Genomic DNA, 25,204 nt, shown 5'->3' on the forward strand with positions numbered 1-25,204 from the left:
CGAGTGGGAATCGAACCCATAGAGTCGCACGTGCTTGTGCTCCTATGCCACGGAGGTCTCCATAAAATGAGTATTTATTAAACAGTCATGGAATATCTCAAAATGGACATTTTCCATCTTCTATAACTTGTGTTTTAAAAGGTATTTAAAAACATTCTTAAGCTTAAAGTGCGACGAATCCAACATCTTAGAGTTCCGTTCTTTAGGGTAATGTTGATTAATAAAGCTAGAGGATCCCATTACTGAGCCTGTCATCACTTTTGATTGTTTGAATTAGAAACTTAAGACGTCACTAATTAAAAAAAAATTTTTAACAAAAAGAAAAACTTCAAAATTATAAAATCTTTGTAAAATTATTTTTCACTTTTTAGTTCGTTGTTAGAAGTCGGTGTTTCTTTTTGTTAAAAATTAATTTATTTTATGATTTTAAGTGATGGGTAGATCTTAAAATGATGCTTCTTAAACGAGTGGTGATGGTGGTGGTAGTGGTTCTCAACACGTGGTTGTGATTGTCTTATGTAAAACTTCATTTAATTAGGTATTATTTTTGTGCAAAGTTACATTTTGGTATATTAACAAGAACATACATAAAAAGTATTCGGGCGAATTGGGAATCTCCCTTCTTTGAAGTTGGTTGAAAATGAGAACATCCTCTTTTTTGAGGTTGGTTTAAAAGAAATGCAACCATCAGGAATCTCACTTCTGACATCAATTTAAAAAGTTTTTGCTTGTAACTATTACAGTATAATCAATTTTTTACCAAAAAAAAACAAACTTTCTCAATTTTCTCCGGATTCCATAATCGAAACCTAACCAAACTTTCACCAAATTATCCTTGAAGTGTATCCTTTCAAATAAAAAAAGAATCATCAAAATCGGTTGGCGCGACATTGAGTTATTCGGCTATTAGTCGCGCACATGCCTAATGCAAATACAAGACTTATGTGATTTTCTCATGGATACCATTGTCAGACATGGACCAAAAAAAAATAGGACCATTCGGGAAGCACTACCTTTCAAATATAAAAAAAAAATCAAAATCGGTTCACCCAGTTAAAAGTTATGAGGTAACAAACATAAAAAAAAAAAAAACAGTTGAATTGATAACCTCCTTTTCTTACAGAAGTCGGTTAAAAAAAAACTTTTAATCGAAAATAATATTTCATGTAGAGATTGTATTTTAATATAGGTAGAGGGAACAAGGGAGCCTAGTGTTAAGACGGTTGGACGTGAGTGGCGGAACTCAACGCCGCGATGTATTTCCTTATGAGAGCGAGGATATGAAAATATTAAATATTTCATTCCCCCGAGCAATTGATCCCATTATTTTTTATTCCTATTTACAATTATATATTATTAATTTATCCTATATCTTATAAAACAAAGTCGCTTTTCGTGTCTGTCTGTTGTTTCTAACTCTTCTTCTTCTAAACCACCCAACGGATTTTTATGCGGTTTTTACCATTAGGTCGAGTATTTTTCGTAGAAGGTTTATATATAGTTTATTATTTGTACATTCTTATGTAAATTAACATAAATACGATAAATGTGTATAAAGTTCTACCCGTTGAGACACTTTCGCGCATGCGCTGCTTTAATGGTACGCACTAAATGAAAATAATGTACTGGAGTATTATGCGTCTTAATAAGATCTACAAAAAAGTCCGCGACGGCATATTCGTATCTTTTAAGAATAACGTGTAGTGATCATATTTCTGTCTAAAAATAATAATTTATATATATTTTTATTGTGAGCGATATTTTTCCATAATGGTATTAATCCTTATCCTTTAAAATACTTTATTAAATTTCTACGTTAAACGAAGATAAAATTTGCTTTTTACAATATTTCGAAATTGCGAATAGTTTTAGAGAAAAACGCATTTAATTGTTGACACATCCCGCCGTTGACACATCAGCTGTATCTCCTCAAGTTTTACTTATCCCTTACTCTTAACATATAAATAAGTATATTAGTTACGTTGGCAATTTAATGTAGACCAAAACTGTCTTTTACTGTTTTTCATTTTAATAAGTACTTTAGAAGTTGTTACAATATCAAAAAAATCCTAGCTGCGAAACGGCTCGCCACTCGCCATGTGTCCACCGCGCCCGCCTGGCTTACAAGCATCGGTGGTTCAGTGATAGAATGCTCGCCTGCCACGCGGGCGGCCCGGGTTCGATTCCCGGCCAATACATTCTATTTAATTTTCCTCACAGGCAGCCACGTAGTGCTTGCTTTTCATCAGGGATAGAATACCCTCTTCAGCATTAACCACAAGCTCGAAAAAAAAAAACCCGCCTGTCTCTATAGCAACGAAGATTTAGATGCGTTTGCACGTATTGGATAATTGGAGTTGAATGTATTATTTCAGCGCGATATATTTGGTTTCATATTTTTTTTTGTACAAACATACATTATATGAATAATCCAGTAGTAAAAGCGGGCGAAGCCGCAAGAGGGTCGCTAGTTAATTATATTATAAACAGTATTATCATACAATTATGTGTTTATTTGTATATTAAATTATAATATGTTTCAGATTTACAATACAACAAAATAAATTAATTATAAAATATGCCTAACTCTCTTCTTTAGCTTTGAAGTTACATTTTTGTCTGTCAAGTTTTTATTCGTAAAAATTCTACGATGGGCACGACCCCCTCTCTCTAGCCTTCTATGCCCATGCCGCCAACACCTATGGTATGGCAAGTAGTTCACCATATAAATAATATTATATCGTTAGTTACAATCATTATAACGTGTTTAAAATTAGGAAAAAAAAACATCGTAACATGTTTATTACATTTAAGGCAGTCACGAAAAGCATAGTAGCAATAATTATTTAATTACATTTTTTGAAATAATAATATTAATTATTCTTATCGCTTTTTTTACTTAATTATTGAATAAGCCTTGACTTGACTTGAATTTACCTTGACTTATGTCTGCGAAATATTTTAGTGAATTCCTTTTTTTGCTATTTATATTCCACTGGAATTACTAAATAAATTTTATAAAGACAGTTAGGGCTAGGTTCTGTCTGTAACTAACAAAAAATAAGTAAAAATATGTTTGTATAATATAAATATATATTGTTTTTGTTGTTGCTTTCCTTGCTTAGGCATACAAAGTAGAGCAGGACCTAGTGTTAAGAATCTCCATTTCCCAATTTACGAGGTCCCGGTCATCCCTGGATATGAACAATAAATTAAATATCATCATTCCCTTGAATGGGGTTGGCGTATCGGAAAGACAAAATAAGTAACAAAAATAGCATTTTAAAACAAAAATTTGCTCCACCTTGTAGGCAGAGAGAACCTGGGAACCTAATGTTAAAGCATTTGGGAAGCATTGAACGTTTAGTCACGACTGGCTTCATTAGATTGTTTTTTTTTTATAGTAGAGATTATGCAGTAAATGAAGCTTTTAACACCAATTTTCATAACTAAAACTGATGTACGACACGAATGTTCAACCAGTAGTGTAGTATCTAGTTAGGACAACACGTTAACTGTGTTTTTAACAATGGTTAGGAATAAATTTAGTTGTAGTTTAATTTATAAGAAATTTCTTAGTAAATTTCAATATTTTGGTGATATGAGCAATTTACATGGTATTCGCTATGTTGTTTCTGTGTCATATATTCCTCACTTGAAAAGGTAATTTAATTTTTGTTATCTGGTAATATGTATTATAAATATGAATGTTTTTGAAGATGAATGTTTGTGTTACTTTCCCGCAAAAACTAAGGAACATAATTGTTGCATCAATTTTGCATTTCGCGGTGCTGTGAATACTCGTATTTATAAGGCGCCAAATAAAAAAAATCTTTTTTTTTATAAAATTATTTTTTTGCGGGGTATAAATATATCGTACTCATATATTTTATAACGTTATAAAATTAACAAGATGCACACCACATTATTAAAAACAATATTTTAATAACATTTAAGCTCAACATATCTTTATTTAGCTTTTAAACGTGCTTAACTGCTGCTTGTTAAGCATATTTATGTACAATATTATTTGCCAGTGACATTTTAGATTTGCAATTTATAGCTTTTTTTTTGGAAAAATCAATATAATTTTAACATTATATTCATTGTTTCGGGATAAAAGTTAAACATCCACGTGTAAGACAATTGTCAGTGTGAGGGTATTTTACAGAATACAAAATAATAATAGCCACATAACTATTTACAAAAGAGGAAGGGAACGGCTATAAAAAGTGACGTTTTTGATGAATTGAGTCAGTACGTCGTTATTCTGCCTCTCGTAAGGTGTAAAATTGTGACAGTGTTCAAGTATTTAAAATCAGTGTCGTTGTTGGAACTATGCGTTTTAAAACGTGTATAAGTGTAAAGTGTTATATAGAAACAGTGTTAGAAGTGTGTATATGTAAAAGAGGAACAATAAATTATGGTTATTAAGTATTTTCTTATACTTACCCCCTGACATTTTTACACACGTATACTTTAATTTGAGTTACTTATAAGTTGACTTTAAATAAGTGAAAAAAAAGTGTAAATATATTTTATACGTAATTTGGTACATATGGCCGTTTATTATATAAATAATTTATTATGATTTGGAAATAACAGTATAATAAACTATGTCTGTACCATTGTGAAAATTCAAAATATTCTTTATTCAAAGATTCGCCGAAAAAAGGATTACTTTTAAACACATATTTTTTATATTTCAAAGATACATTACTTCAATATTCATACATTAACTTTTTATTTTCAGATTATTCTGGTCTTCAGTACTACTGACATCTTGTTTTGGCGCTAGTATGATATTGCAGTCAGCTCTCAAGCTGTTCTCGACGGGAGCCGCCTCTTACTCGTTGGAGACAAATTACTTAGATTGGAAAACGCCCTTCCCGGCGGTGACGGTCTGTGAACAAAGCGATAATGGACAAGTAAAGGCTTATCTTACTCAGTGGGTTTTGTGTATAATATCTATTCTATTCTATTCTACTTGTTTATATTTGAATTATGAATTTTATGTATATTATATTATATAGGTATTTCTGATATCTTTTATATTCATCAATTTAGTTAAAATGTTTGCTATAGATATTTTATACTTTAATATATAATTTTAGCTTGATAATGTACGATACTGTTTCATAAAAAAGACGATATGAATATTACAATCAATACAGTGTTTGATTTTTAATATACGTGTTATTGGTACACAGGGTAGGCAGAGGGAATCTGGGAACCTAGTGTCTCCTACTCAGTTCCCATTGAGACACTTCGGCACATTTTGCCGATTCTCGAGGTATTGCGTGTTGAATGGCGGAACTAACATCAATAGAACCTACAACCTGGTTTTACACAATTTTATATTTCTTTAGGAACAACCTATCGTTGAGTCTAACAATGTTTCTCAAAGAAGTGTCCTTTTGGAACGTCAAATATTGTAGGACATGCAACATATGTAGCGTCAATGTAACGTGTGTTGAGGACTTCGAGAAGGCCGTGAAGAAGATAAGGAACAAGTGTTCTGAATTGCTGACTGATTGCTGGTGGGGAGATAGATACTTTAAATGTTGTGATGAGTAAGCTATTTATTTTTTAGGTTTACACTATATCTCGAAACAGACAACGCCAAGCTAATGTTATGTTTCGTTCTTTATTTTCTGTTCAACTTTTAAAATATTTCGTGTTGAGTGGTGGAATTCAACGCCGTGCTTTTCTACCATAACGAGAAAATGAAATTATTTCGTTCCTCGGACAGGAATATGACCTACAACCGTTCAGTTTACAGTTTTATATAAAAAAATAAGTAAATAACTTTTTCGATCAAGATTAATTTCTAAAATTAGAGTATACAAGCGATGGTAATTCTGATATTAAGAAAATTTATTCAGTTAACGAGGATCTAATCCCAAGCTCCTATCTATTGGCATACGTAATTAAATTTTCCAATCAATTGCTTTTCATTATAATTATGAGCGATATTATTAGCTGGTATTATCTTTATGAATATTTCTTTTTCCTTCCAGCATTTTCAAAATTTATTGAACTGAGGCCAGTTGTGGCGCATCGGCACAAATGTTCTACTGTAAACGCGTCGTGGTTCGATTTCCACTCGAGGAAATAAGATATTTAGACTCTAAGCCAATGATATGCTATATTAAGTTGATATCTTTTACTACAATCAATAAGAGTGGTGTGTTAACGGAACATACTGAGAAAATTTGAAGATTTCGTTGCGGTATTTTTCAATTATTCAGAATTTTTCTTTTGTCGAAATAAATATTTCCTCATTAAAAAAAATCCTTTAAATAATTAATATTGTTGATTTTTTAAACATAAATAAATCTTTAGAAACATCTAAAGCAACAAAAAAGGGCAACCTTCATTGTCTCTGACATAATAAACATAACTGAATTTGAGTCCGCGTCAAATAGATACAATGAAGAATATTAATTAGGCTTCCAGTATTTTTTTGGCTTTTGCTTACTTACTTAATTATTTAACAAAAAATAAGGAACTGAAAAACTTGAAATTTTTTATTTATATATTTCGTAACATATGTATTTAAATATATTGGTCCATCGGTGACATAAAAATGGCTATACGAGCTGTGTCCGAGCGTCATATGACACATTTATTGACTGTGAATCTAATCACAGGTAGAATCAATTACATCGAGGCGAATAACGTCATATAGACTATAGGCTATAGCCCACTTCGTTCAATGGACTATATAAAAATATTTTTTCAAATTGAATCTGTACTTCGTAAGATAAGTGCATTAAACAAAATCAATTCTTCAACATTACAATAATAAGTATAGATATAGATATAGATTTAGGTATGTTAATACGAGTACGTGTACCCCAGGGATGTTTTCTTCGTACCAAACTCCTTAGCAACTGTTCCCACCTTCTTCGGCTTTCCCCTTCCTCAGTCCATTAACTTGGATATTTCCAAAAAGCCTACTTAGCCAAACTAAGGACCGCCGTCCATGAACATGGAATGAATGGATTAAATATTAATTTACCCGTAGCATTTCCCCTTTGCCTCTTTGGGGGTTTGTGTTTGATTTCTATAACAATACGCTAAGCAAAAAGTGCAAACGAAATACTATAAAATTTGGCACAGTTATAGTTTGTAGAGAGAGGAGTGTGGAAAGCTAATATTTGTTTTAATTACGCAAAAATTACCCGAAAATATGCCAAAAAATAAAAATCAAATATCTACTTGTTCGTGCTGTCTTGTAGCCAACCACACTTCACTATCTTCAATATATAACTTCTTCACTTCATGTAAGAATTCGCATATATTTTCGTATTTCAAGATTCGTCCCGGTCGCAACTGAGTACGGCACGTGCTTCGTTTTCAATTCAGCCCTACACGACAACGCTAGCGTACACACTGTGGATAGAGAAGTCGGTCTACCCATATTGACATTTACCGCTGTGGAGCTTGTTGGCGTAAGTTTTTAAATATTATTTGCAATTTAAATGTAATCTTATAAAACCGGCGTTGAGTTACGCAACTCAACATGACAAACTTAATATGTAACGCGACGGGAATCGTAACTACAAGCAACGTGTGTACGTTCAAGCGTGTCGCAAAGAAATTTACAAGGTCTTCACGTTTTATAATGCTCCTAAAATAGATTTTATATTTTTCTTTAAAAAGTAAAATATAGGTATGTATTTTCAAATGAAAACACGAGGTTATAGTGGTTTACCAGTCTAATCTCGACGTTAGATTACACGAACGTAAACCCACATATTTTTCACTGAAGCTTTTGTATCGCTTAGTTGCAATTTTGCGAAGGAATTGCTGGAACTTTTTAGACTAAATAAAATTTAATAAATTTTTTTTTAGTATTCTCCAGCATGTCATAGTAGGCAGCGAGACTCTAGTGTTAACACACTCCATTCGGCACTTTCTCACTTTCGAAACATTACGTGGTTAGTGGCGGAATTTGTAGCGACGTTTTTTTGCCAATTTAGGGAAATATTTAAATATATTTTAAATATGTTATATATTTTAATAATAGTAATCAATGCGTAGATCGAAAGAAATATATTTTAAGAAAAAAAATTGTGAAAGACTGTTGATTACGACTTAGTGGCCTTGCGCTTGCAAGGATTCCAAGAGGCACAGGTTCAAGTCCCGCTAGGAGCCATTTTTTAAACGTTTTCTGCAAATATAATTTCCCAGGCATCTAAGCATGAATTCATTACGAAAATAACGATAATCTTAATTATTTGTTTACATTAGTTTCAAATTAACTTTGAATATACCGTATATTAATTATTTCAGGTAAGAGTGCACTCACCGGATGACCTGGTTTCAGCGAGTCTAGAAAATATACTTGGGCGATCCAGCTCCTTGCCTTTGATTACTGAATTTGAAGCCATTTTAAAGGTAGAAACTTGAAGGCATATTAACGTAATTTTAATCGAGCAATGAAATCGTGTATTTGTTTTATTATTTTAACGAAATAAAAAGATAAGTCAAAGGCTAGCCACTGACAGAATATTTTGTGGTCTATATTTCATCCTAGAAGCTATAGGTGCAATCTGAGAAGCGAAATTGTCATTTCCCCAAATTAGAGGAAAAGTAAATAAAGGAGAGCCAAAAAGCTATGTGTTTTGAAGTAAAAAAAATATATTCTTTCAGGTAGAACAAACAGTAAACGATGTTTCGGTTTCGTCACTATCAAAAACCATGCGAGGGTGTCTCTTCAAATCCGACCGGCCTTCGTTATCTAATTGGCCGTTTGGAGAATACACCTATAGTGGTTGCTTGTTGTACTGCAGAGCGCTGGCACAGAAGACTTATTGTAACTGCACTCATCACTTTATGGCTAAAATTGGTAAGATTACGAAGACAAGTCATTCTCAAGTCTGAGATTGATCTTGAGATGCCGTTTTCATTCATAGATATATAAATTATGAATGATAACGGTTTACTATCGGTTAATATGGAAAGGTAACACTATAAATAAGTAACAAAGATAAATGACAGAAAAAGTGTATCTTCTGTAATTAAACTACAAGCTGTCATGGAAAAAAATCAATGGAAAGAGGATTAAAATAAGGCTTAACCTTTCGGTTCCATTTCTAGAGTTAAGTGTGTGGAAAAATCATCCCTTTTGTCCCCTCCAGTTGACACGACCTTTTTTAACGATCTTTTTTGAGAATAGCGTCTAAGACTATTTTTACTAAAGAAAGGTAATATATATTTATAGCTTAGTGTTATTATCACTATCATGCGATAAGAAAACGAATATCTCTGATATATTCTAATATGTTTCTTATCTATGCATATGTTAAATATTTATATTACGAATATAATATGTATAAAAATTTTTACTTGTCATTTACGTACCCTGAGAATATTTATTCTACATAACTATATTAATATTATAAAGCTGAAGAAATTGTCAGTTTAACGCGCTTATCTCGGGAACTTGTAGTTCAAATTAAACATTCTCATCTGAGTTAGAATGCTTCGTACACAGCTGTTACTTATTTACATACGAGCGAAGCAGTAGGCGAAACAGTATAGTATAAAAACACTCCGTTCTGCACCAAAAAAAAGAAAGAAACTAAAGATTTAGAATAGAAGAGTGACTAAACAGACTCGACCCCACCAGCACCGTGATAGTAAATCACGTTAGTACCCGACATATTAGTTAAGGGTTAAGTACAAAAGTCATTAGACTGTAAGCGCCATGTTTGCAGGTAATAAATCATTTATAAACAGGACAGGCAAGGAGTGAGGTAAGCTCTTGGATGTCCATATATTATATAAAATTTATGTTCTGCATGAGTAATAGAAATAATTAAATATAATTAATAATTAAGTTAGGTTTTTTGAATATGAATATGAATTAAAATAACCATAGATTTTAATAAAGAAAATAATATAATTTTTACAGAAAAAAATAAATAAATAATGTTTCTTTACAGTACATATTCCCGCTTGCGACATAAAAGGATTGACTTGTCTCTACCAAAATAAAGGTTAGCATTAACTCTAATGAAAACTAGGAATTACAATATAACTTTAATTTCACCCTAAAAATATATTTATTTCATTATTTGCTACCTATGGTTTAATATTATAATTGAGACACTTCATTCCTCACTTTCCATTAAATTTTCCAGATACTGTGTGTTAAGTGGTGCTTTGTTTTGTTACGAGAGCGAGGAAATGTTTTTTTATTTCCCTGAGTGGAAATCGAACCCACAATCATCATTTTTGCAGTCAGTTGTTTTGCCGTTGTATCATATAAATTATGTGTAATACTTTTTCAGATGAATTAATTAAATACGAATGTACATGCCCTATGGCTTGTGATGAAACACTCTACAAAACTGTTCATATCTTCTATAAGTAAGTACTGTTAAAAACACTACAAGAGAATAATTGTGATAAGTGATTACTAATTTATAGGTTCCATTACCATATTATACCGTTCTATAATAATATAATATATATGTAAAGATAGATAATAGATAAATATAAACTATATATAAGCAATAAGCATCAATAAACTAACTGTTATAAAAATAACTCAGTTTACTAAATAATTACACGAATAAACTCGATGTAACGCTATTTTCCTTGTACAAACTGTTTTCCCCTCAATCTCTAATTGAGGCAAAATTTGATTACTCTGTAAAATCTATATAAAAGTTATATTTTATAAGTAAAGTTATATTTTACGTAGGTATAGCAAAGGTCAAACAATCGCGCAAGCAAAAACAATTCAATTCAGTTCTTTTATTCGCTTCGAACTTGTAAAATTATTTTACATTTGAGAAAGCTTATAAATTTCATATACACCTTAGTTTTAAGTTAATATTTTAAAATAATGAATAGGTTTTCTTTGAATAAAAACATTATTTCAAAGAAAACCTATTCATTATTTTTTTTTAAAGAAAACAATATTTTTAAATACAGTCGAATTGAGAACCTTCTTTTATAGAAGTCAGTAAAAATATAGGAAAATAAACCAAAATAGCTAAACATTTCTTATTTGCCATCAGTCGTTTGACAGCGAAGTCGTCGTCCGAACTTATGAAAAGAGGATCTCGTGCTCGCGTGCGGTTGGCCCAGCTACCCAGTTTGAGGATTCGAAGACTGGCTATAAAAGATATACTTGGATTAGTTGGTAAGAATTTTTATTATGAATTATAATTTTAAGTCCGATCCAGAACCGCATTGCAGTTAGACACTGCTGCGATTTTTATTTCTACAATTTAACATAAAAGGCATTACATAATTGGACAGTAAAAAATATTAATAAAAATGTATTTTATTAATTACTTCCCAAATTTTGACAAGTAAAACAATCCGCAATAAACGTTATAAGCTGTAACTTTAACCAATAAAAATTTATTTCGACACTAACGCGTATAAACCTCAATCTATTCAAATATGATTATAGAGAGCTATCGAATTTGAAATTATAATTGAAAACCGATACTGGATGCTATAAAAGATTTAAATTTTACCAAAGATTGAAATTAAATCCCTCTTTATATTAAAGAAAATCGATCATTTTGTACTGAGGCCAGTCGTAGCGCAGAGGCACAAAGTGGGACTACGAACGCGACAGGCTGTAGGTTCGACTCCCATTCGAGGAAATGAAATATTCATTATTTCCATTATCTTCCGCGTGGCGTTAAGTTCCGCCACTCAATACGCAATACCTTCACAATTCGCCGGCAAGTGGGCAACGGAGTGTCTTAGCACTATTTACCCTCTGTCTAACTTGCTATGTGATGTGTAATTGTTCGTATTTTTTAAATAAAAGTTAATATAATTTAAGTAAACACATACACGTATTCCTTTCATTGTTTCAGTGGACGTAGGGGGAGTGGGAGGGGTGTTTTTCGGTGCTTCCCTCCTGAGTGTGATCGAGTTAATTTATCTATTTTGCATCAGATGAGATTGAAGCCTTAGTTTTAGTTTCTATTGAAATTATTTGGCCTTTTATTATGTTTTGTGTGTATTGAAATATAATAATAAAGAATGCTAAATAAAAAATGTGTTTATTATACAAAATAAATATCTATAATTAAAAATACTTTCATTTCTATTTTTTTTATTATATCTATATGGATTCTCATTTAGGGGAATGACATATTTAATATTTTCTACGCCGAGGCAAGAATACAGGCTAATTCTCCAGAATTCGGTGTAAAGTAGGGAACGAAAATGTTAAAATGAAAATGTCTTACCATTAGTTTCCCAGGTTCCCTATGCGTACCCCAAAAAACTGTGTGGAGCTGAGCAAAAATAAATTCTTAAACAACATACACCTTCAACATACAATATTGGCAGAAAATGAGAACCCGAAACATACATAAGCTGTAACAAAGCAAAAATGAGTAACATCCGGAGGAAATGCGGAAATTCCTTTTCCTGTCTTTGGACTACAGATCGGAAAATACGTTCACATTATTTTGTGACCGCTCATTTATTGACCATCTCTTTTACTATGATGCAAGTGAAATATACGTTTTATTTATTACAAACATTTTTGCAAGAAATTATAATTTATATGAAAAATTATTCCTACTTATATACAAGACAATATATATATTTCTATACTTCTATACTAATCACAAAGCTGAAGTGTCTATTGGGTTGAACACGCTAATCTCATTAACTGCTGGTTTGAAATGAAAAGTCTTTTTCGTTTTGGTCTATTCATCAAGGCTATATATGAAGTTAATAGCTTCTATGTAACCTAATGTGCTGCGATGATAGTTACCGTTAGAAGCATGGCATTTGACCACAGAGAAACCGTAGGTAAAGCCGAAGGTAAAAGCATATATGAAGGAATAACCTAAAGAAAATTGCATTTTCATTAATTTCCTTTCAAAATACCTAAATATTTAGCTACCGAGAATTAATTACGCATCATTGTGGATTCTTTCTGTAGCTTTTTGTTTAAAATATTGGTTATACCAAAAATGTATGGAACGTGTACACTAAGTGCGTGTTGCGGAATAAATTGTTGCTTAAATAACCTTTCGTTACGCTTTGAACCCGTTGAGATTGTTCACGCATAACTCGATGAGGCTATATTTTCCTCACATTATATGTTATAGATATACGAAGAGTTTTCTTTTTTTATGTATTTTGTTTTATATTTTTAAGGAGAACTTGATAAAGTGGGGAGGTTTTGCTTAATCTTTTAATACTACTTTTTAACTTTTTCTTCGTTGCAATTAAAATATTCCCGTTCCCCATTTTTCGCTGAAATCTATACACATTGCATGTTGAGTGGCAGAATTCAACGCCGCGCCTTGCCTCGATAGCTGAACGAAAAAAATGAAAATATTAAATATTTCATTTCTTCGTTGTTAGTGTATCGATGTATTTCTTCGATAAATAAACATTCGTTACAAACCAGTAGTTCCTGAGATTAGCGCGTAGCAACCAAACAAACTGCAACCTTATAATATTAGTAAAGATAATATAGATAGAAAAGACATCATTGTTAAGGTCACGCATGTAAAAATAAATTATAATTTATAAGAAATATATTTATTTTTAGAAATATATTTCTATAAATATTTTTTTAAATACCGAGCAAGTATGGTTTTTTACATCTACTAAGAAAAATATTTATTTTATAACAATGAGGCTACAATTACGTTTCTTTTCTCAATGAATCTTTTGTTCTCCCGAGCGACATTAATAGGCTTTTTCTGTATGCTGAGTCAGAGGTTTTTAAGTAATAGATTAACCTTTAATGTATGGTAGAGTTGAATTTTGTGACATAAGTATTTAGTGAGGATATATCTGTCTGTCTGTAATCTATATATATAAAAGGACTTGTCCTCACTGACTGAGGTAAGATTTTAACCCTAAAGGGGTGAAATAGGGGTTCAAAGTTTGTATGGAAAAAAATTTAGATCGGCACCGATTTTTATAAAATTTGAAATTTAGATTTTTAAAAGTATTTAATTGAACACGTGTTTCATCGTTTTCTAGAATTCTCCCTCTAAGGGTGCAAATAAGGGGTTGAAAGTTTGTATAGATTTTTTTTAAATCGGCACCAATTTTTATAAAATTTGAAATTCAGACTCTTAAAAGTATTTAATTGAACATGTGTTTCATGGTTTTCTAGAATTCACCCCCTAAGGGTGCAAATAAGGGGTTGAAAGTTTAGCGAAAGTGTAGCGTCAATGCCACTTGTATAGAGGACTTCGAGAAGGCCGTTAAGAAGATTAGGAGCAAGTGTTCTGAATTGCTGACTGATTGCTGGTGGGGAGATAGATACTTCAAATGTTGTGATGAGTAAGTTTTTCTTGTATATTTTCCGCCGTAGATTTATTATAATTTTTTTTTTATTTCTTGCATCAGGCAAGGCAAAGGCAAACTAATGTTAAGTTCTTTATTTTCTGCTCAATTTTTAAGATATTTCGTATTGAGTGGTGGAACTCAACGCCGTGCTTTGCCGGAATGGAAGGCCAGTTTACAGTTAGAACCTTTTATATAAAAAAAATAAGTAAATAATTTTTTCGATCAAGATTAATTTCTATAATAAGAGTATACGAGCGATGGTAATTCTGATATTAAGAAAATTTATTCAGTTAACGAGGATCTAATCCCAACCTCCTAGCTATTGGAATACGTAATTAAATTTTCCAATCAATTGCTTTCCGTTATAATTATGAGCGATATTATTAGCTGGTATTATCTTTATGAATATTTCTTTTTCCTTCCAGCATTTTCAAAAATTTATTGAACTGAGGCCAGTTGTGGTGCATCGGCACAAATGTTCTACTGTAGACGCGACGCGGTTCGATTTCCACTTGAGGAAATAAAATATTTAGACTCTAAGCCGATGAAATTCCTTTAATGAATATTGTTTGTTTTTTAAATATAAATAAATCTTTAGAAACATCTAAAAAACAACAAAAAAAGGCAACCTTAATTGTCTCTTCAACCCACATAACTTAATTTGAGTCCGCGTCAAATAGATACAATGAATAATATTAATTAGGCTTCAAGTATTTTTTTAAGTTTTGCTTACTTAATTATTTAACAAGAAATAGGGAACTGAAAAATTTAAATTGTTTATTTAAATATTTCGTAATATACTCGTATGTATTTAAATACATTGGCCCATCGGTGAAATAGACATGTGTCCGAGCGTCATATGACACATTAATTGACTGTGAATATGACCACAGGTAGAGTGAATTACATCGAAGCGATTAATGTCATATAGCCTATAGGCTATATATAGCCCACTTCGTTCAATGGACTATTTACATTTTTTTTTTTCAAATTGAATCTGTAGTTCGTAAGATAAGTGCATTAAACAAAATCAATTCTTCAACATAACAATAATAAGTATAGATATAGATTTGGGTATGTTAATATGAGTACGTGTAGCACCCCAGGGATGGCTTCTTCGTACCAAACTCCTGAGCCACTGCTCACACCCTCTTCAGATTTCCCCTTCCCCAGTCCATTAAACAGGACATTTCCAAAAAGCCTACTTAGCCAACCTAAGGACCGCCGTCCATGAACATGGAATGAATGGATTAAATTTGCCTTTTTGGGGGTTTGTGTTTGATTTCTATAACAATACGCTAAGCAAAAAGTGCAAACGAAATACTATAAAATTTGGCACAGTTATAGTTTGTAGAGAGAGGAGTGTGGAAAGCTAATATTTCTTTTAATTACGCAAAAATTGCCCGAAAATATGCCATAAAATAAAAACCAAATATCTACTTGTTCGTGCTGTCTTGTAGCCAACCACACTTTACTATCTTCAATATATAACTTCTTCACTTCATATAAGAATTCGCATATATTTTCGTATTTCAAGATTCGTCCCGGTTGCAACGGAGTACGGCACGTGCTTCGTTTTCAATTCAGCCCTACACGACAACGCTAGCGTACACACTGTGGATAGAGAAGTCGGTCTACCCATATTGACATTTACCGCTGTGGAGCTTGTTGGGGTAAGTTTTTTAATATTATTTGCTATTTAAATGTAATCTTATAAAACCGGCGTTGAGTTACGCAACTCAACATGACAAACTTAATATGTAACGCGACGGGAATCGAAACTACAAGCAATGTGTGTACCTTCAAGCGTGTTGCAAAGACATTTACAAGGTCTTCACGTTTTATAATGCTCCTAAAATAGATTTTATATTTTTCTTTAAAGAGTAAAATGTATGTATTTTCAAATAAAAACACGAGGTTATAGTGGTTTACCAGTCTAATCTCGACGTTAGATTACACGAACGTAAACCCACATATTTTTCACTGAAGCTTTTGTATCGCATAGTTGCAATTTTTCGGAGTTGTAGGAACTTTTGACATTTGGATCTTTTAGACTAAATAAAATTTAATAAAATAAGATTTTTCACATTAGTATAATTACAATTCTGCAATTTTTTTTGTATTCTCGAGAATAGCACAGCAGGCAGAGAGACTAGTATTAAACACTCCATTCGTCACTTTCTCACTTTCGAAACATTACGTGGTTAGAGGTGGAATTTGTTGCCACATTTTTTGCCATATTGGGGAAATACTAATTATTAACATAATGTATTTTATTTAAATATACTTTAACTAGCGGACGCGCGCAGCTTCGCTAGCTTATTTAGGGGTGAATTCTAATAAACCATGAAACATGTGTTCAATGAAATATTTTTAAGAGTCTAAATTTCAAATTTTATAAAAATCGGTGGCGATTTGAAGATTTTTCCATACAAACTTTCAACCCCTTATTTGCATCCTTAGGGGGTGAACTCTAGAAAACCATGAAACACATATTCAATTAAATATTTTTAAGAGTCTAAATTTCAAATTTTATAAAAATCAGTGGCGATTTAAGAATTTTTCCATACAAACTTTCAACCCCTATCTCACCCCTTTAGGGTTAAAATTTTACAAAATCCCTTCTTAGTGGATGTCCAGATTACGAAAGTAAACATCTGTCCAAATTTCACGTTTCTACGCACAGCGGTTACAGCTGTGCGTGCGTCTTACCTCAGTCAGTGAGGACAAGTCCTTTTATATATATAGACTAGCGGACGCGCGCAGCTTCGCTTGCGTATTTAGGGGTGAATTCTAATAAACCACGAAACATGTGTTCAATGAAATATTATTAAGAGTCTAAATTTCAAATTTTATAAAAATCGGTGGCGTTTTAAAGATTTTTCCATACAAACTTTAAACCCCTTATTTGCACCCTTAGGGGGTGAATTCTAGAAAACCATGAAACACATGTTCAATTAAATATTTTTAAGAGTCTAAATTTCAAATTTTATAAAAGTCGGTGGCGATTTAAAGATTTTTCCATACAAACTTTGAACCCCTTATTTGCACCCTTAGGGGGTGAATTCTAGAAAACCATGAAACACATGTTCAATTAAATATTTTTAAGAGTCTAAATTTAAAATTTTATAATAATCAGTGGCGTTTTAAAGATTTTTCTATACAATTTTCAACCCCTTATTTGCACCCTTAAGGAGAGAATTCTAGAAAACGATGAAACACGTATTCAATTAAATACTTTTAAAAATCTAAATTTCAAATTTTATAAAAATCGGTGCCGATTTAATTTTTTGTCCATACAAACTTTCAACCCCTATTTCTCCCCTTTAGGGTTAAAATTTTTCAAATTCCCTTCTTAGTGGATGTCCAGAATACGAAAGTAAACATTTGTCCAAATTTCACGTTTCTACGCACAGCGGTTACGGCTATGCGTGCGTCTTACCTCAGTCAGTGAGGACAAGTCCTTTTATATATATAGATAATAGTAATAAATGCGTGGGTCGAAGAAATATATTTTTAGAAAAAAAAAGTTGTGTAAGATTGTTGATGAAGGCCACTAAGGCCTTACGCTTGCAAGGATTCCAAGAGGCACAGGTTCAAGTCCCGCTAGGAGCAATTTTGTAAACGTTTTCTAAAAATATTATTTCACAGGCATCTAAACATTAATTCACTACTAAAACAACTATAATCTTAATTATATTTCATGATTTATTTACATTAATTTAAAATTAACTTTGAATATACCGTATATTAATTATTTCAGGTAAGAGTGCACTCACCGGATGACCTGGTTTCAGCGAGTCTAGAAAATATACTTGGCCGATCCAGCTCCTTGCCTTTGATTACTGAATTTGAAGCCATTTTAAAGGTAGAAACTTGGAGCTATATTAACGTTATTTTAATCAAGCAATGAAATCGTGTATTTATTTTATTATTTTAACGAAATAAAGACAGAATATTTCGCGGTCCATTTTTCTTCTTAGGAGTTGCAGGTAGACGATGAAATCTGAGGAGCAAAATTTTTCTTTCCCTAAATTAGACGAAAAGTGGATAAAGGAGTGTGCTAAAAAGCTATATGTTTTGAAGTTAAAAAAATATATTGTTTCAGGTAGAACAAACAGTAAACGATGTTTCCGTTTCGTCACTATCGAAAACCATGCGAGGGTGTCTCTTCAAATCCGACCGGCCTTCGTTACCTAATTGGCCGTTTGGAGAATACACTTACAGCGGTTGTTTGTTGTACTGCAGAGCGCTGGCACAGAAGACTTATTGTAACTGCACTCATCACTTTATGGCTAAAATTGGTAAGATTACGAAGACGAGTCATTCTCAAGTCTGAGATCGATCTTAAGATGCCGTTTTCATTAGATATATAATTTATGAATGGTAACGGCATCTCAAAAGCAATCTCAGATTTGATCTGCGACTTATAAATACGGGCCTCAGAAATACACTCTTCTTCTACCTCCTGGCATTAATCCCGGCTATTGCCAGGGTCTGCCCTCCTACTCAACCTACTCCACTTTGCACGGTCTTTTGCGTCCTCCGTGGTTAGACCATTGGCTCTTATGTCCTGCATCACGACATCCAACCAGCGCTTCCTTGGGCGTCCAGGAGGTATCATCACTCCAGGAACTGATATAGCAAGGTATTTGAATCCGACATAGTTATGGGCCTCAGAAATATACTATAATATAATATCTGTGTTGTACTAAGTATAATTATTAATTTATGGATATACTTATTACTATCGGGTAACATAAAAAGGTAACACTATAAACAACTTAAAAAGATAAATGACAGAAGAAGGGTATCTTCTGTAATTAAACTACAAGGTGTCATGAAAAAAAATCAATGGAAAGAGGGTTAAAATAAGGCTTAACCTTTCGGTTCCATTTCTAGAGTTAAGTGTGTGGAAAAATCGTCCCTTTTGTCCCCTCCAGTTGACACGACCTTTTTTAACGATCTTTTTTGAGAATAGCGTCTAAGACTATTTTTACTAAAGAAAGGTAATATATATTTATAGCTTAGTGTTATTATCACTATCATGCGATAAGAAAACGAACATCTCTAATATATTCAAATGTTTCTTATCTATGCATATGTTAAATAATTATATTACGAATATAATATGTACAAGTATTTTTTATTTGTCTTTACTCGTATCCTCAAAAAAAAATCTGAGAATATTTATTTTACGTAACTATACTAATATTATAAAGCTGAAGAGTTTGTCAGTTTAACGCGCTTATCTCGGGAACTTGTAGTTCAAATTTAACATTCTCATCCGAGTTTAAATGCTTCATACACAGCTGTTACTTATTTAAATAAGAGCGAAGCAGTAGGCGAAACAGTATAGTATAAAAATACTCCGTTCTCCACCAAGAAAAAGAAAGAAACTGAAGATTTAGAATAGAAGAGTGACTTAGCAGACTCGACCCCACAACCACCGTGATTGTAAATCACGTTAGTACTCGACATATTAGTTAAGGGTTAAGTACAAAAAATATTAGACTGTAAGCGCTACGTTTGCAGGTAATAAATCATTTATAAATAGGACAGGTAAGGAGTGAGGTAAGCTCTTGGATGTCCATATATTATACTAGCGGCCCGCTCGCGGTTTCACCCGCGTGAACTATGTTATTATTAATTTCTGTCTCCGTGGCTACGTCCTAGTGACGTTTATGCAAAATTTGAGACTTCTAGCATTTGTAGTAACGAAGTTTCATACAAACTTCCGACCCCAAAAACAATCCCTTAGAAGTCGAATATTGCAAATTCCCGTCTTAGCGAGCACCTACGTCCTATAAATAACTCCTATGCAAAATTTGAGATTCCTAGCACATGTGGTTTCTGAGATTTCGTGATGAGTGAGTGACCTTTCGATTTTATATATATAGATAAAATTTATGTTCTGGATGAGTAATAGAAATAATTAATAATTAAGTTAGGTATTTTTATTTAATCGATTAAACAATGAATAATCTATGAAATAAAATAACCATAGATTTTTATGAAGAAAATAATATATTTTTTACAGAAAAAAATAAATAAATAATGTTTCTTTACAGTACATATTCCCGCTTGCGACATAAAAGGATTGACTTGTCTCTACCAAAATAAAGGTTAGCATTAACTCTAATGAAAACTAGGAATTAGTATACAACTTTAATTTCGCCTTAAAAACATATTTATTTCATTATTGGCTACCTATAGTTTAATATTATAATTGAGACACTTCATTCCTCACTTTCCATAAAATTTTCCAGATATTGTGTGTTAAGTGGTGCTTTGTTTTGTTACGAGAGCGAGGAAATCTTTATTTATTTCCCTGAGTGGAAATCGAATCCACAATCATCATTTAAACAGTCAGTCTTTGTGCTACTATGTCATATAAACTATATATAATACTTTTTCAGATGAATTAATTAAATACGAATGTACATGTCCTATGGCTTGTGATGAAACACTCTACAAAACTGTTCATATCTTCTATAAGTAAGTGCTGCTAAAAAACAAGAGAATTGTGATATATATAAGTTCTAAATCTTACTAATACATAGATCACATATCACCTATTCGTAGCACATATTACCACAGCACATCGGTAGGCAAAGGGGACATATTGGCTATATTTTTATTTAGCTATTTTTGACACCTGTAATACATAAATGTAAACTTTACGCAAATACATAATTAATAAATATCAATAAACTAACAGTTATAAAAATAACTCAGTTTTCTAAATAATTACACGAATAAACTCGATGTAACGCTATTTTCCTTGTACAAACTGGTTTCCCCTCAATCTCTAATTGGGGCAAAATTTGATTACTCTGAAAAATCTATTTTTTTTCATTTTTTGTTGAAAATTGATGTCTTTTTATAAAATAGTTAAAGTTATATTTTACGTAGGTATAGCAAAGGTAACAATCGCACAAACAAAACCAGTTCAGTTCAATTCAGTTCTTTTATTCGCTTCGAGCTTGTAAAATTATTTTACATTTGAGAAAGTTTATTTATGAAATTTATTTCGTACACGCTTTAGCTTTAAGTTTATATTTATTAAATACATTATTTCAAAGAAAACCTATTCATTATTTTTTTTTAGAGAACAATATTTTTCAATACAGTCGAATTGAGAACCTTATTCTTTTATAGAAGTCAGTAAACAATATAAGAAAATAAACCAGAATAGCTAAACATTTTTTATTTTCCATCAGTCGTTTGACAGCGAAGTCGTCGTCCGAACTTATGAAAAGAGGATCTCGTGCTCGCGTGCGGTTGGCCCAGCTACCCAGTTTGAGGATTCGAAGACTGGCTATAAAAGATATACTTGGATTAGTTGGTAAGAATTTTAATTGTGAATTATATAATTTTAAGTCCTCGCTACCGATCGAGAACCGCATTACAGTTAGACACTGCTGCGATTTTTATTTTTACAATTTAACATAAGGCATTACATAATTGGACAGTAAAAAATATTAATAAAAATGTATTTTACTAATTACTTCCCAAATTTTGACAAGTAAAGCAATCCGCAATATACTTTATAAGCTCTAACTTTTCCCAATAAAAATTTATTTCGACACTGACGCGTATAAACCTCAATCTATTCAAACATGATTATAGAGAGCTATCGAATTTGAAATTATAATTGAAAACCGACACTGAATGCTATCAAAGATTTAAATTTTGACAAAGATTGAAATAAAATCCCTTTTTGTATTAAAGAATATCGATCATTTTGTACTGAGGCCAGTCGTGGCGCAGAGACACAAAGTGTGACTATGAACGCGACAGGTTGTAGGTTCGATTCCCATTCGAGGAAATGAAATATTCATTATTTCCATTATCTTCGCTCTGGTGTCAGGCAGAGCGTGGCGTTAAGTTCCGCCACTCAACACGCAATGCCTCCAGAATTCGCCGGCAAGTGGGCAACGGAGTGGTCTTAGCACTAGGCACCCTCAGTCTACCTTGCTATGTGGAGTGTAATTGTGCATATATTTTTAAATAAAAATCAATATGATTAAAAAAAAACATATACACGTATTCCTTTCATTGTTTCAGTGGACGTAGGGGGAGTGGGAGGGGTGTTTTTCGGTGCTTCCCTCCTGAGTGTGATCGAGTTAATTTATCTATTTTGCATCAGACGAGATTGAAGCCTTAGTTTTAGTTTCTATTGAAATTATTTGGCTGTTTATTATAATTTGTGTGTATTGAAATATAATAGTAAATAATGCTAAGTAAAAAATGTGTTTATTATACAAAATAAATATCTATAATTAAAAATATTTTCATTTATTTTTTTTATTATACCTATATGGATTCTCATTCGGGGGAATGATATATTTTATATTTTCTACGAAGAGGCAAGAAAACAGGCTAATTCTCAAGAATTCTGTGTAAAGTAGGTAACGAAAATGTTAAAATGAAAATGTCTTACCATTAGTTTCCCAGGTTCCCTATGCGTACCCCAAAAAACTGTGTGGAGCTGAGCAAAAATAAATTCTTAAACAACATACACCTTCAACATACAATATTGGCAGAAAATGAGAACCCGAAACATACATATAAGCTGTAACAAAGCAAAAATGAGTAACATCCGGAGGAAATGCGGAAATTCCTTTTCCTGTCTTTGGACTATAGACCGGAAAATACGTTCACATTATTTTGTGATCGCTCATTTATTGACCATCTCTTTTACTATGATGCAAGTGAAATATACGTTTTATTTATTACAAACATTTTTGCAAGAAATTATAATTTATATGAAAAATTATTCCTACTTATATACAAGACAATATATATATTTCTATACTTCTATACTAATCACAAAGCTGAAGTGTCTATTGGGTTGAACACGCTAATCTCATTAACTGCTGGTTTGAAATGAAAAGTCTTTTTCGTTTTCATCTATTCGTCAAGGCTATATATGAAGTTAATAGCTTCTATGTAACCTAATGTGCTGCGATGATAGTTACCGTTACAAGCATGGCATTTGACCGTAGGTAAAGCCGAAGGTAAAAGCATATATGAAGGATTAACATAAAGAAAATTGCATTTTCATTAATTTCCTTTCAAAATACCTAAATATTTAGCTACCGAGAATTAATTACGCGTCATTGTGGATTCTTTCTGTAGCTTTTTGTTTAAAATATTGGTTATACCAAAAATGTATGGAACGTGTACACTAAGTGCGTGTTGCGGAATAAATTGTTGCTTAAATAACCTTTCGTTACGCTTTGAACCCGTTGAGATTGTTCACGCATAACTCGATGAGGCTATATTTTCCTCACATTATATGTTATAGATATACGAAGAGTTTTCTTTTTTTATGTATTTTGTTTTATATTTTTAAGGAGAACTTGATAAAGTGTGGAGGTTTTGCTTAATCTTTTAATACTACTTTTTTATTTTTTCTTCGTTCCTATTAAGACACTCCAAAGTCAAAGTCAAAGTCAAAGTCAAAATATCTTTATTCCATAAAAATGCTTAACATTTACTTGGACATGTCATAAAGTAGAAAAAAAAAATACAAAACAAAATAACCAAAAAAAAAAACTTGCAATTTTGACTTGAAAAAAGCCCGTTCAAATGGTTGAGCTCATGAGAAGATACAGGCAAAGAAACTCATGGCCACTCTTTTTAAATGCCAACATTTGTTACAAATTACAATTAACAATTTTAACTTAGAAATAGAGCAACTCATTTCCAAACATCTATATCGCGAACATAATCTTTAACAGAGTAATATGCTTTTTGGCAGAGCCTGTGCTTTACCACTTTTTTAAATTTGTTCAGTGATAAATTAACCATGTCGTTTGGAAGTTTGTTATAAAAGTGTATACTTTGACCTACGAATGAGTGAGACACTTTATGGAGCCTAGAGAAGGGTACAGCGAGCTTATTTTTATTTCTTACATTATGTTGATGGAGGTCACTGTTTTTATCACTCCGTTCCCCATTCACCGAAATCTGGAGACATTGCATGTTGAGTGGCAGAACTCAACGCCGCGCTTCGCCTCGATAGCTGAACGAAAAAAATTAAAATATTAAATATTTCATTTCTTCGTTGTCAGTGTGTCGATGTAGTTCTTCGATAAATAAACACTCGTTACAAACCAGTAGTTCCTGAGATTAGTGCGTAGCAACGAAACAACTGCAACCTTATAGTATTAGTAAAGACTAGCGACCCTCTTGCGGCTTCGCCCGCTTTTACTACTGGATTATTTATATGTATGTTTGTAAAGCACTTAAGATAATGTGAAAATTAATTAAACCCTAATGTAACCCGCATTTTCGTAGTTTCAATAAGAATTTTCCAATTGTTTTACACAGCAAGGATTTTTAGTAGGTACTGTAATTTTAAATCTGTGCTACTAATCTTTTCAAGTACTTATTAAAATATATTTAAATGACTATTTTTAAACGGAACAAATTATAAACAAATACCTACCTATTATATGCTGATACATTCAACTCCAATTATCCAATACGTGCAAACGCATCTAAATCTTCGTTGCTATAGAGACAGGCGGGTTTTTTTTTTCGAGCTTGTGGTTAATGCTGAAGAGGGTATTCTGTCCCTTATGAAAAGCAAGCACTACGTGGCTGCCTGTGAGGAAAATAGAATGCATCGGCCGGGAATCGAACCCGTTCCGCCCGCGTGGCAGGCGAGCACTTCTACCACTGAACCACCGATGCTTGTAAGGCAGGCGGGCGCGGCGGACACATGGCGAGTGGCGAGCCGTTTCGCAGCAAGGATTTTTTAATATTGTAACTTCTAAAGTACTTATTAAAATAAAAAACAGTAAAAGACAGTTTTGGTCTACATTAAATGGCCAACGTAACTAATATACTTATTTATATGCTGAGAGTAAGGGATAAG

The 25,204-nt window shown here is 32.3% G+C and overlaps 2 protein-coding genes across 2 annotated transcripts; both read left to right on the forward strand.

The window, feature by feature from the left end:
- The first annotated feature begins 3,601 nt into the window (after positions 1–3,601).
- Positions 3,602–11,944, forward strand: LOC146539854 (sodium channel protein Nach-like). Its single transcript, XM_085207938.1, has 10 exons — positions 3,602–3,663; positions 4,754–4,948; positions 5,370–5,573; positions 7,322–7,457; positions 8,302–8,406; positions 8,662–8,857; positions 9,957–10,010; positions 10,305–10,383; positions 11,040–11,164; positions 11,859–11,944. Exons 1-10 carry the CDS (start codon positions 3,602–3,604, stop codon positions 11,942–11,944), a joined length of 1,242 nt encoding a protein of 413 aa, XP_085064064.1.
- Positions 11,945–12,782: 838 nt separating this feature from the next.
- LOC146539855 (sodium channel protein Nach-like) lies at positions 12,783–22,512 on the forward strand. Its single transcript, XM_085207939.1, has 9 exons — positions 12,783–12,806; positions 14,180–14,307; positions 15,851–15,986; positions 18,077–18,181; positions 18,422–18,617; positions 20,385–20,438; positions 20,733–20,811; positions 21,537–21,661; positions 22,384–22,512. Exons 1-9 carry the CDS (start codon positions 12,783–12,785, stop codon positions 22,473–22,475), a joined length of 939 nt encoding a protein of 312 aa, XP_085064065.1. The 3' UTR covers positions 22,476–22,512.
- The last annotated feature ends 2,692 nt before the right edge of the window (positions 22,513–25,204 follow it).

This window comes from Heliconius melpomene, chromosome 3 (genome assembly GCF_056956725.1).
Source record: "Heliconius melpomene rosina isolate 202511_hmr_F chromosome 3, ASM5695672v1, whole genome shotgun sequence".
NCBI lineage: Eukaryota > Metazoa > Arthropoda > Insecta > Lepidoptera > Nymphalidae > Heliconius > Heliconius melpomene.